At 33.4% G+C, this 13,237-nt stretch overlaps 2 protein-coding genes across 4 annotated transcripts; both read right to left on the bottom strand.

The window, feature by feature from the left end:
* Positions 1–494: 494 nt before the first annotated feature.
* Positions 495–7,079, bottom strand: LOC112029652 (plant intracellular Ras-group-related LRR protein 7). Of its 3 annotated transcripts, none has more exons than XM_065773439.1 (10): positions 6,700–7,073; positions 5,731–5,800; positions 5,485–5,549; positions 4,063–4,171; positions 3,819–3,904; positions 3,493–3,583; positions 2,804–2,889; positions 2,067–2,153; positions 1,823–1,961; positions 495–810 (listed from the first exon to the last, which is right to left on the bottom strand). In XM_065773439.1, exons 1-9 carry the CDS (start codon positions 6,796–6,798, stop codon positions 1,851–1,853), a joined length of 804 nt encoding a protein of 267 aa, XP_065629511.1. In that variant the 5' UTR covers positions 6,799–7,073; the 3' UTR covers positions 495–810; positions 1,823–1,850. The 3 variants fall into 3 exon arrangements, with proteins under 3 accessions (XP_065629511.1, XP_023918113.1, XP_065629512.1); XM_024062345.2 differs by having other exon boundaries at positions 5,485–5,531; positions 6,700–7,072; XM_065773440.1 differs by lacking the exons at positions 495–810; positions 1,823–1,961; positions 2,067–2,153 and adding an exon at positions 2,195–2,411 and having other exon boundaries at positions 6,700–7,079.
* A 3,979-nt stretch (positions 7,080–11,058) lies between these two features.
* Positions 11,059–13,024, bottom strand: LOC136067505 (uncharacterized). Its single transcript, XM_065773476.1, has 2 exons — positions 12,722–13,024; positions 11,059–12,588 (listed from the first exon to the last, which is right to left on the bottom strand). The coding sequence occupies exons 1-2, from the start codon at positions 13,022–13,024 to the stop codon at positions 11,059–11,061; spliced, it is 1,833 nt and encodes a 610-aa protein (XP_065629548.1).
* Positions 13,025–13,237: the final 213 nt, after the last annotated feature.

Genomic DNA, 13,237 nt, shown 5'->3' with positions numbered 1-13,237 from the left:
AGATTAAAAGCGCCAAATGGCCGCCATGATGTCTCACTATTGTCATGTGATTAGACACATATAAGATTTCTCTATTCTATATTTGGTTGATGAGAAAATACAAAAATATATAAATTGAACGGAAAATATGGGACAATATTTTACAAAATTTTGAAACTCGGGACTAAATTGGAAATGGCATAAACCCCAAGGACATACAAAGGATTGGAATGTTACTTTTGAAACTTCACGCACCAAATTGGAAAATGGAATAAATTTTAAAAGCCAAAAATGAGTTCAACTAATAGTCTTGACCTTGTCTACATGTTATTAGCTTGTTTCTTTTTAATTTTGAAATACCAGAAAATTCTTCTGTTTGTAATATGGTTAGATTATCTTTGGCCAAAAAAAAGAAAAAGAAAAGGTATAGGTTGTTGAGGTTACCGTCTGTCATTCCACAATCATAGAATTCAACATGCATTCAGTTTGGTTTTTTTAGATTCAAGAACTAAATATTATCTGTGTCAAACACATTTCATTCCATGTATAAATGTAATCTAAATAGTCCCAGGAACCACAACAGCCTAAGGAGGATCTTTAAATACTAAGTACCTGTTACATATACAAGCCTGCAAAATGACAGGCATATACAAAGCCAAGCCCTCATTTACAAATATGATAAAACTGAGTTTGGAGACATTATTTCAGATGTGACCTAAAAAAAGTATATACCAAATTTGTCTATCCCAAGCTACAATGAAAGCTGTTTTTGAATTAATGGCTGCCCTTTGCGTTCAAATGGCCCCAGCTGATCAACCCCTGCCCTCTAGTCTGTTAAAAAGGAATCAAGAGTTAAGAGCATTCATCAAAAGCAAAAAATATCAAAGAAAGCAAGATAGATATTGTATAACTTAATTACCACACACAGTTGCAACTGTGGTAAATATGCAAGACATAAAACCATCATCAAGTAGGTCCTACAAACAGAACTGTTTCAGGTTTGGAAACTTTTGGAGTGAAGAATGTGCAATGTGCTTATGTACATTGACTCCATAGTTCCAATTTGTTTTGTTAGAGGTATTTTTTGAACTCCATCGGCCACATTTTAGATGCATCACATGCATGGTATAAGATGGACCAAAGGTATCTCATTGTTTGTTAAATTCAAGCATCCTCACCAAGGATTACATTCCTTATCCTTTACTATGAGACCATATATCAAATATAACATGGCTTGAAAATTTTTAATAATTTGAGTGAAAACTGCCAAGTATCTCTTATTGACAAAATTGATTCCTGTCCAAGCACATGATATTCACCAAGGCTGTTGCTTTTAGCCCTTACTGAAAAGCCTCAGGGTAACAAACCCAGATGAATCATAACTAACGATATATACTCAATAAAGTGTGTGAAAACAAATAAAAGAGTAGTGCCAACATTTTCACAACACAGCCTGGGTGGCAAGTTGTTAAAGGTAAAACTGCTTGCCACCTAGGCTTTGCTGTGAAAATGTTATGCTTGTAGCTTTATTGCAAATAAAATGGAGAGACCAAAATATAAAGTTCTTGGTGATTTTACAAGCCACTAAATCGAGAATATAAAAGCCTGATATATTCAAGATTCCTGAACACAATTTCTTCTAAAAGCCTGTTTTTTCTCCCTCTGCTGGATGCTTCTCAAACCTATTAAATCTTTTGATACTTCAGGAATTTAGCCAAGCAACAAAAATAATCAGATTGGTAGCATTCAGAACTAATCTTGTCCGTATAGGCATGTTTCTAAATTGACTCTCCTGGTGCAAGACACTAAAGTAATTCATTGAGATTGTGGTGTAACAACTTACTCTTTTAGGGAGCACTGATGTAAGACATTCATAGATCAACACCCTCATCAAGGCCTTTTGACCCAATCATCACATTTGAATCAATTTGCTTGTCAAACTTCTTCTTTCTTCTTGCTTCAAAATCTTGAAATCCTTCCATCTAAAAGTGTTTAGGGTTCAGTTGGGTTGAAAATACATATTGGGTTTTTTGCTGAAATATAAAATAAATAAATTAATAACACAACATGCGGGGAATATGACATACCTGCTGAAATTGATCCATTGAAATAGGATTGCCATGCAGGGAGATATTCTGCAGAACTTTGCAGTCTTTCAGTAGATTCAGAGGTATCTGTCCAGAAATAAATACTAAATATTAATACAGGCAAGTCCAGCTATTGCATAAATAGACAATTACAAAGGGAAGCAAAAGAACCATGACTCTTCCATAGTTAAACCACCTTATTCAAAACAGTACCAAATAGTACGGCTTCCCAAATAGATTAATAACCACGAATCTTGAAACTCCAGAATTCACATTTCTAACCTAAAAATTAAATTTATATAGTCTTCGGAAAATTGCTGAACTCTCCTTTTGACTGGCAAAGTCCTGAAAGCAAACACCATCACTGTCTTAATTTGCAAAGGTCCACCAAATGGTAGTCAGGAAGTTGTACTTAGCGGAGAATAACATGTTCCGATTCTCTTCTTCAACCTAAACTATATCTTTTCTCTTTTAATTTCTTCATCTGTGTTGACCTTGGGACAAAGTTTGCAAGTCCAACAGCTTTCGAGTTTGATAAAAGTAAAAGGGGCATTATCAATTCTGTTTTGGGGAACTTTAGGAAAGATAAGACTTTGAAGGCGTAGAAAGAAGGAGAGGAAACGACGAGAATAATAGCTAAGTAGATCAAGGAAGAAGGGAGGCTTCAGTATTAGTAAAGTTGACAAGAGATCCACATGAACGTGTTAAGAGAGAGAGAGTGAGAGGTAAGTTAATACCTGGTTCACGTTATTATTGTCCAAACAAAGTGACTTTAAGTGAATGAGATTGCAGATTGATGCAGGTAGATCTTCAATGAGATTATCTGAAAGGTTATCCAGAACATGAAGCTGTGAGTGGTCAAAATATAATTAAGAAATTACAACCATGGCAAACAGCTGACAAAGATAAATTTACTCAGAAGTCAGAACTCTTCAAATAGAACCAAACAATTTTTTTTTTTGGGACAAACAAATAGAACCAGATAAATAATGATGAAATATGACACATAAGCACAGAAAGCAGAATCGTGCCTCCAGCTTGTCCACTAAAATAACACTCTAACCTATAAACAACTTAACAAATCCATAGAGATTGTAAATTTTATAATCACAAGATAACATCCAAAACGTAAATGTAATACACATTTCACAACATATTGATGAAGTACGAAAGTAGCATGGCACAGAACAAGAAAAGTAAAGAAAAAAGTGAAACTTTAGGTCAAAATGTCGTGAAAAAAATGACATATGCTATTAGTCAAAGATTTAACAAATTTGTTCATCATCTATGCGCATGCAGAAATTATGACCTTAAATCTCAGAAATCTACATAATGTTCAGATCCACATGTTATTCTAGTGCCTTACTATAGGCAATAGTTTTTAATGTAAAAGAAGACATCAATCTGAAGAAAGATTTAAACATACCATTTGCTTGTAATTCTTCAAGAGAGAAACAACTCCCAATTGATTCTGGAAGAGACTTCAACTTGTTATTTGATACATTTAAAAGCAATAACTGCATCATCAACAATTCATATTAGATCCTGGAATTTATAAGACATGCTAAATGTGTCATTCTTAATATTAAAATACTCAAGAGAGCATGTGAAGTTAACTTCTAATCATGATTCTGATCAGTGGGCACCACAATGTGACTCCTATTGAAGTTATTCTACAATTAAAGAAACCCAAACCACAGAGGCAGTAAAACAGCCAAATAGCATTCAGTTTCATTAGATAAGATTACTCACATTGCGCAAGCTCCCAATAGTCTCAGGCAAGCATGTTAACAAATTTCCAGAGATGGATAACCGCTCAAGCCTCACAAGCTGTCCCACTAGAGACAAGAAACATAATCTGGTTAGATGCTAGTGAAAAAGTCTCATGCAAGTTACAATTATTCCATGACAATTGCAGATAAAGCCAAGTAAGGCAAACAAACTATATCGAATTTATAAATTAGCATTATCTTACTTATTTAGAGAAGAGAATTACTTTCATCAGGCAAGGAGGTAATTTGATTTCCATCAAGTGTCATAAGTTTTAGAGACTGAAGTTTCCCCAAGTTTGTAGGTAGTTGCTGGACAAGATTCTCAGCTAAGATCTGAAAAGATAGGGCAACTTTAAGCTCAAGCTTTGCCAATATCATATTATGATGATCACTCATGACAATAAAAGCAAAAAACACCATGTGCATATAATCATGTCATAAGAAATATTAAAAAAAAAAAAAAAAGATAAGACTTAGCAATAAAGTCACAAGAACAGCTCCCAGAGATAAGTTGGTAAATAAGATATTCAACTGTTTTACGAGACTAAAAGATCTAACAAGAGAGGAGAATGGATTGTTTCAATGAATCTCTTACAATTAATTCCCAAGAATTGCTCTTCTGATGTATGTCCCTCTCTAAGACTCTAATTCTCTCCACCACAGTGAGATAAAGCAGAACCAATACAATTATTATTCCTTATAAATATTTGTATTGACATATTCTAAGCTGACAAACAAACTGAAAATCAGATAAGTTCAAATCCATTTATCCATTCTACCTCCAAAACGTCACTTGGTTAGCAACCAATGCATCAGCCAACATTAGCGTATCTCAATGTAATTCATTAACAAATAAAAAAATGGTTCTATTGCCAATCGATGATTTTTTTTGTTTGATAGGTAATAAGTGTAGTTATATTGATCAAAAGTATTAAAAAATTAAGTGCATGATGATGAACACAAGGGAAAAAGGTTAGTCTAAGAGAAACAAGGAAGTCTATGCTGGATGAACAATCCAAGAAACCCCAACACCGAGACCTCAAAAAAAGTGCGCTGACATAATGATTTTCAGTATCCTAAAAAAAAGACGATTTTGCTCCGTCCAAACAATCCACATCATACAACCCGGAACCATATTCCAAATATCTGATCTATGCTTCCCAAGCCAATCAATGCTTAGTGAAACTAGGTAGATCAATCCAACTTATCTCTTAAAAATGCAGCAGGCAATATGCAAATTTAAAGCTTACACAAATTTATGAATCTATTAATAGGTGATCTCTCAAGTATCCAAACTCTCTCACTACCAGATATGTTATTGAGATAGAATATATATCCTTACTTTCTCTAAAAGAAACTCCCATTTTTACAACTATGTTCATTCTTGTAGTATAAGCTGGTATATTACATTGACTTAACAAGTCGCTGTCAGCCATGTTGAAACTTTGTCAATTCAAACAAATAACAGATTATCCTGTAATCTTTGATTCAAAACTAGAAGCACTGTTTCCATCAGAAATTGAAAAGCTCCTTCAAAATCAAGCAGTTAAGGTTTTATCATTTATTTAAATGATAAGTGCATTTATAACCTATTTCATGGAAAGGGATTACAGTTCACACACACAACTGAATTTAAAGATTCTTACCAGGCGCTGCATGTTAATTAATTTGCTTATATCCATAGGTATGTCAACTGCAAAAATAAATTGAACTTGAGTAGAAGACAGGTGTTAACTGTTAACAGCATGAAGATGTTCTTTTAAAGAAAAAAAAAAAAATCAATTTCTCACTGCTAAATCAAGTACAGAAAACTGTGACAACAAGTCTGAAAGAGTCTTTTTCACCAATGTTAACCCGATGACTTGGGATCTTCAGAGGAAAAAGAGCATTACCTATTTTATTGTGGGTTAAATCAAGAGTCCGTACAGATCTATCCAGATCGAAAACTTCATTTGGGAATGCCTGTTGAAGAGAAATAAAGTATCCATGAGTAAAAATGGTAACTCTTCAACTTGTATCATAGTATTAGTATCCACAAACTCATTTCATAGTTTTACACAAATTGACAGGTACTGATTAATGATGCGGTTTTTCTTATTATTTATGCATGCATAAAGCAGTTCACTTTTATGTATTGAAAATATATCCATGTTGGTATTTATGTGTCTCTATCTTGATCTGATCAAAACATGCACTGACTACTTTAATTGCTAACATTAATGCATAGATCAAAACCATCCTATCTAATCATTTCACTGTTGTCCAAGATATGCAACAAAACTGAAAAGTTTAACCAATGAAAAACTTTATGTTCTCAACAATACTAGAACCCATTTCACTTCAACCAGAACCCTCTTGTACTCTAAATTACAAACAACCCACACTAAATCAAAACCACTCTGAGCAAAAGCGGGTGACCTCCACTAAAAGAAACAAAACTTTTTTCGGTTTTAAAAACTCCATGATTGAGAACAAAACAAATACTTTTTCTGGTTCCACATGGCACACAAATATACATAAAATACATTAAAAAAAAAAAAAAACTCGCTGTGACTTTTTCTATATAAACAAGCTGTCAATCTCAAGTACCTCACATCCAATCAGCTCTTACTCAATATAACTCCAAACACAATGATGGGTCATAATTCTTAATCCTTGGCTCATGCACAAACAATCACGCCCCCCCATCCACACACAAAGAAAATGATCAGCGTTTGATTATATTGATAAAGTTAAAGAAACCCAATTCCTAAAATCACAAATTGATCAAGATTAAGCAGCACCCACTTAACCTTTCAATTCAATAGATAATTCAACGACCCATATTGTAGAAAAAAGAACAAGGGAGAGAGAGAAATTACCTTCAATTTGGAGTCTCGGAGAGCAACAATGCCAGTGGATCGCCACCGTGCAATCCTACTAGCCTTAGAGTCCGTGCTCTTGCTCACACAGCAGCCCATTTTTGTGATCAACAAAAAAACCAAACAAACTAAGAGAAATTAAAAATTAAAAGCTCTCTCTCTCTCTCTCTTTGTCTCTATGTGTGTGTGTGTGTGTGTGTGTTTAATTCGATATATTTAACGTTGTTGTTGTAGAAAAAGAGGTTAAGGTGAGGAAAAAGCGGTGGTGGTGTGGTGTGGTCTGGTCTAGCCGTCTAGGTAGGAGAGAAGGCAAGACTTTTTTTGAAGGACGGAAACCGCGTCGTAAAATGTTGGCCTTTGTTTATAAATTCATAATCTTTCCTTGTACTTTGTTTCTTGGCTTTTTATGTTATTGGATATGAAAAAGTTCTTACTCTCATTGGGCTTGAAACTCTTTGTATCTTTGTTTGGACTTTAATATTTATTATTTTTTTGAAAAATACTATATCATTTTTAAAATATATATATTTTATATATTTTTTAAAATATTATCTCATTTTTCTATGTTTGAAGAAAATAATATTCTTTAAAAAGTATTTTTTAGAAAATTATCTCATTTTTTATTTTTGATAGGCATTTTAAATAATCTTGAAAACTATTTTTTGACTTTCTTTATTTAAAAAACAATTTTATCTCAAATCAAACTAAATAAGAAAAATCAAGAGTTAGTTTTCATTTGACTTTATTTTTATTTTTTTAATATTTTCAAATAGTCAAATACAAAATATATATATATATATTTTTTTTTAAGGATTTGCATAAAAACAAACGAAGTGACATGATAATAAATCTAATTGAGACTAACAAATTGGAGAGATGTTATTACATTTTATTGAAAAGTGCTCTATAATCTATATGTTTTATACTAAATTTATAACCTATTATGTTTATTTTACTATTTCTATACATTTGGTTTAGAGGACCCTTAAAAAAAATTTGTTTTAGAGACAAGGTCTTGGTGCGATGGCAAGTGCCTTTCACCAAAAACAGTAAGTCATAGATTTGAGTTTAGACTTTTGTATCTTTGTTTGGACTTTAATATTATTTTTTGAAAAATACTATATCATTTTTAAAATATATATATTTTAGAAAATTATCTCATTTTTCTATGTTTGAAAAATATATCATTTTTAAAAAAGTATTTTTTAGAAAATTATCTAATTTTTCTATGTTTGATAGAAATTTTAAATGGCCTGAAAAACTATTTTTTGACTTTCTTTATTTAAAAAAGCAATTAAAATAAGAAAAATCAAGAGTTAGTTTTCGTTTGACTTTTTTTTTTTTTTAATTTTTTAATACTATCAAATAGTCAAATACAAAAAACAAAAACTCGAAAATTTATTTTAAGGTTTTGCATAAAAACAAATGAAGTGACATGATAATGAATCTAATTGAACCTAACAAATTGGAGAGGTGTTATTACATTTTATTGAAAGCAATCTATAACCTATATGTTTTATACTAAATTTATAACCTATTATGTTTATTTTATTATTTCTATATATTTGGTTTAGAGGAGCCTTAAAAAAAATTTGTTTTAGAGACAAGGTCCTGGTGCGATGGCAAGTGTCTTCCACCAAAAGCAACAAGTCACAAATTTGAGTTTGGACATCAACCTCTCAATATAAGGTACTGATCACCTTTTCTAGACTTCACAAAAGTGGGCGCTTTGCACTATAAGTTTATGTATTTAATTTGTTTGAGTATTGTCTATAGTGTGCTTTTACTAAAAAGAACTTAGACATTGAAATTTTTTAAGAGAGCCACATGCTACTTTTCTTAAAAATTACTGGTAAATATAGATTTGAGGAAATTAGTAAATAAAAGTACTTGCCAAGTCATAAAATTTAAAGAGAATTGAAGTGGAGGAGGGTGACGCTGAAAATTGTTTTGATGCTATTATAGAGGGTTGCTCCCATGTTGTCTGGCACATCCAAGCTTTAATTAGTACTGTTTTATAGCAAATTTTTTGTTAATTGCAATTTTAATTGGGTTAGGAGAATATGTTTTTTTGAATGTTTACTTAAAGATGATGCATCTGTCTTTCATTATTGATATTCATTCTTGATTATTAACAAAAATTAAAAATAAAAGAGCTTTGATATTAGCATTAAGCCATATGATTAGCAACAACTCTAGGCCAAACTGGTCTGGTGTTATCGAAAATTGACTCCAGGCCAGTCGATTTTTTAACCCCAAAAACGTCCACACTAAAGTCGAATTGTTAAAAAAGAAATATGTTTGAAACGTTGCTTTACTAATGATATTGTTTGAAATTTATAGTTATTTTATAAAAAAATCCAAAGAAAAGTATGTTTAAATAGCCTTTGCAGTAAACCATAAAGTTAGAGTTCCAATGCTTTGTCACGTGCCCAGGCTCACAAAACTAAAAAGGATAGTCTAATTCTTATGAAATTGCAATCTAGGTATACTTTACTACTTCACTCTATTTTCTCTTTGAAGTTATATATTGATACAATAACCAACCTCAAATTTAATGCCCTATTTTTAATTTGGCAGGTTATGTGCCCCGCATGCCTTTGTACTGGAATGGCAATGGCAAGTGAACATGACCCTCGGATTGATCCCTTCGACTAGAGCTGCGCCATCATTGCTGCCTCTCTTTTACCATTTGAATGTACAATTTTGTTCCATAGTTGTCTTTGTGACAACACAGTAATATTTGTATGTACAAAAAATTCAGGAAATTGTGGATATCTAAATGCCAATAACTGTAACTATTGAGGACTTGGCACAATTCTCCTCTTTCTCTTTCTTTATATAAAATTAAAGTAACCAAATAAATAAATTACCTAACGTTGGCATCCTTGCAACTCCGCATCAATTTTCATTCTAAATTCTGTTCTGATTAGAAAATTTAACCACAGCACTTTGTCTGGTTATGGGAATTCCATAATATTCAATTTTAAGATTTCTGATTTTTTTTTTTTTTAATTCCTCAAATATATAATCTCTTATTTCCACGCATTTATTTATTCAGTTTGGAAATTTTTGAGTATTATTCAGTTTACTCTCACTCCATCTTTTGGCCAAATATAATAACACCTTTTATTTTTTATTTTGGAATTTTAGGAAAACAGTATCAGGAAGTACAAACTAGTGCAGGTTGTTTCAGATTGGTACAAGTTATATTCCTATAGTCAGGTACAAGTTATACACCCGCTCGTTGAAATCTCCCGCCATAGCTGATTGTATCACTATATTCACCAAAGCCCCTTCTACCAATGGCAAAAACATTGCCCACAATGAAATCGTTGAGACAAAATGACAAATTCAGTTCCGCAACATAATTTTAAGTCTCTCTTTCACACAAAATAGGAAAAACAAGTTCATTAAATTATCCAATGATAATTCATTAGATATAAAATACTTCGATTACAAGTTCATTCAATGATAAAGAAAATAATAATTGTCCGCATACAACATAGTAGTAATAATTGTCCACATACAACGTAGTAGTAAGTTCAAATACACAATAAAGAGAACCTCAATTTACATTTACAATGCCAGTCCAAAAGTGAGTATCTGCATGCCTGACAAAAATTCAAATATTGTCATTAGATACCAAAAGCCAAAACATACGAACTAATCTATGCAACTTGGCTAATTGATACAATCATGGCATTTTATACAATCATGGCACTAATCTATGCAACAAATTAGTATCTTCCTAATTTTTGTGGTATAAATATGCTCAGCAATCAATGTACTACATTTATGTTTTTGTTAAAAAAACTAAATGTCAAGATCCATTTATGTTTTTGTTAAAAAAAAAATATTTCAAAAAGCAAAACGGGTATAACATATATAAGTTTGTATATTTAATATTAAAAAAATGTAAATGAGTTGAATGAAATTTGAAATATTCTAAATTCATTACGATAATTAGTCAAATATAATATTTAAATGTTAATCACTCTCTACTCTGTAGGCAAGAAAATAATAAAAATTGATTATTGGGTCATCTTGAATCCACTACTATTAATGTTTTGATCTAATGAAACGTTGCACTTAAGGATTTATGAGATTGAAGAGTTTAGTAATTAGCAGAACAATTGAGGTATCCTATCCCAATTAAGTTATAGTATATAAACGATTAAGTTTAACGATATAGTTGTAGCCAAAGCCAATACGGTATTCATCAAAGAAATTAATAAGTTGCGAAATTAAAGTAGTAATTAATATCTAGCCATTTTCTAATTTAAATATGCTGAAATCAAGACAACAACATTTAATTGATGTCCATTAAAGTAGTAATTATATGCAAGCATCACTTACCTAGTTTGGATCATTACCGCTTGTCGAAGCCCCACGGGAAAGCGGACATCTTCTACGGTTATGCCCATGTTGATGACACAGTCCACAGCTCTGCTTTTGTTGAATCTCCCTCAAGTCAGAATCTGGCCTCCGGGTTCCCGGTTCTCGCCGAACCCCATCCATCTCATTCCGTATCCTAGATGCCACAGGTCGACCTTTGCCCCGTAACAGGTTTGGGTCAGGCACCCACTTTGGACCGTCCACATCCCTCCACAATGTATCCGACATTGGCACCACAAATGGATGTGAGTAGGTGCGAATGGTGTTCTCCAAACTATAACATGGGTCAATATATGTAGTCGCATCTTGCCCCAAGTGTTGAAGAGCTTTAATTGCATAAGAACAAGGGATCTTTCGATTTTGCCACTTTCCACAACGACATGTTCTGGCTATTAGGTTTACTTCATGACTATGGTGTCCCCCTCCAGAGCTATTGATGTTGTATGCAGTAATTACTTGATATATACCATTCTGATTATTATACGCTGCTATTTGGTGTGAAATAGATTTTTGCATGTTTTTTCCATAGATTCCTAAAGCATATGTACTCCATACCTTGGCATTTGAGAGATCATGAGTAATTCCTTTGTGTCGATCATGGAAATACGCAACAAGTTTGCTATGTGTGAATTCAACCATTGCAGCAATAGGTAGGCCACGGGCACCTTTGAGTACTCCATTGAAGCACTCTGAGACATTCGTTGTCATAGCCCCATAACGGTATCCACCATCATATAGCTGGGTCCACATTTGTAAATCCTCTTTCATTAGATATGTGTATGGCATGATGGATGAGTCGAGCTCACTTTCCTGCCGCTCGGTTCTCCGTTTCTTCCTAAGGGCCTCGATCTCGGCTTCCTTGATAGGTTGCATGTACAACTCAAATTTAGTTTCCTGAGTAGCATACCCTGCTTGCAAGGCCAATGACTTTAAAGTGGCATCCTGAAAATGCGTGTTGAAGTTGCTAGCAACATGTCGAAGGCAATATCTGTGAACTACTCGTACTCGTCCATCATCGTCTCTAGGCCAGTTTGCAATTGCATTTTGAATACCTTTATGTCGGTCAGAAATTATGCATATATCCTTATCTGCTATCACATCCCCCAGTGCATTCCTGAGACATTCTAAAAACCACCTCCAACTAGGCCCTGACTCTTTGTCCACAACGGCAAAGGCGAGAGGCAAAACCTTGTTGTTGGCATCGGTGGCCATTGCAATCAACAACACCCCTCGATATTTACCATACAAATGGGTCCCATCAATACTGATCACTGGCTTACAATGTCTAAATCCTTCAATGCATGGAGCGAAAGCCCAAAATACATAGCGCAATATTGTATCACCGAACTCGTCCCTAGGTATGGTGTGATACCAGAACCGGGTGCCAGCTTCTTGATCCAAGTATGCCAACAATAACTTTCTCAACCTTTGGTAAGACTCTTCCCAATCCCCAAATATCTTTGCAATAGCTCGTTGTTTCGCATCCCATATCTTATAGTAAGAAAGTTATGCCCATAATACTTCCCTTTAATGAAATCTCTGAGGTGAGTAATTGTTGCCGTGTGTTTTTCTTGCAACAATAGAACAAATTCTGCTGCAAGAAAATTACAGTTCATCATTCTACCATCAAGGGCCATGGCAAGGGGTGTACAACTGTGAGGACCCCTATAAGATGTGACCATCCATAGACCATGTTCAAGCTTCTCACTGCCCCAACGTACCATATGCATGACTCATCGACGCATTTCACAGATAGTCTACTTTTGGTTGACCTACTAGTGATAATGTTTCTGTTATGCTTTGCGGCGTAAATTGTTAATGCACGTTTCACCGCCTCTTTATTCGCAAAAATCAACCCTTTCGCAAAATTCATGTCCGCATTCCAAGAAGAACCAAATGCATGCTGAACAACTTCAGGATCAACCATATTTTCCCAAGTATTTTCATAAAATGATGAGGCAGGAGGTTATANCAACAATACTAATCTCAACCAAATTTGCATATACTCACCTTTAGTAATTTTACAAAAATAGTCATTACCAAATTCATATTCTTTAAAAATTTCAAATCATTCTAGGGGCATGACTTTCAAAACCCATTCAAATAAGTTATGATGAACAAAAATATTATATACCAACCA

Source organism: Quercus suber, unplaced genomic scaffold, assembly GCF_002906115.3.
Source record: "Quercus suber isolate HL8 unplaced genomic scaffold, Cork oak 2.0 scaffold_75, whole genome shotgun sequence".
NCBI lineage: Eukaryota > Viridiplantae > Streptophyta > Magnoliopsida > Fagales > Fagaceae > Quercus > Quercus suber.
This window is presented reverse-complemented; position numbering and strand designations above follow the sequence as displayed.

Coding starts and splice junctions, on each gene's coding strand:
- LOC112029652 (XM_065773439.1), bottom strand. CDS start 6,798: ATGGGCTGCTGTGTGAGCAAGAGCACGGACTCTAAGGCTAGTAGGATT. Junction 2,890..3,492: donor TGAAGAATTACAAGCAAATG/GTATGTTTAAAT, acceptor ATAACCTTTCAG/ATAATCTCATTGAAGATCTA. Junction 2,154..2,803: donor ACAATAATAACGTGAACCAG/GTATTAACTTAC, acceptor ATTTCTGGACAG/ATACCTCTGAATCTACTGAA.
- LOC136067505 (XM_065773476.1), bottom strand. CDS start 13,024: ATGGTTGATCCTGAAGTTGTTCAGCATGCATTTGGTTCTTCTTGGAAT. Junction 12,589..12,721: donor CCTTGCCATGGCCCTTGATG/GTAGAATGATGA, acceptor TCTTACTATAAG/ATATGGGATGCGAAACAACG.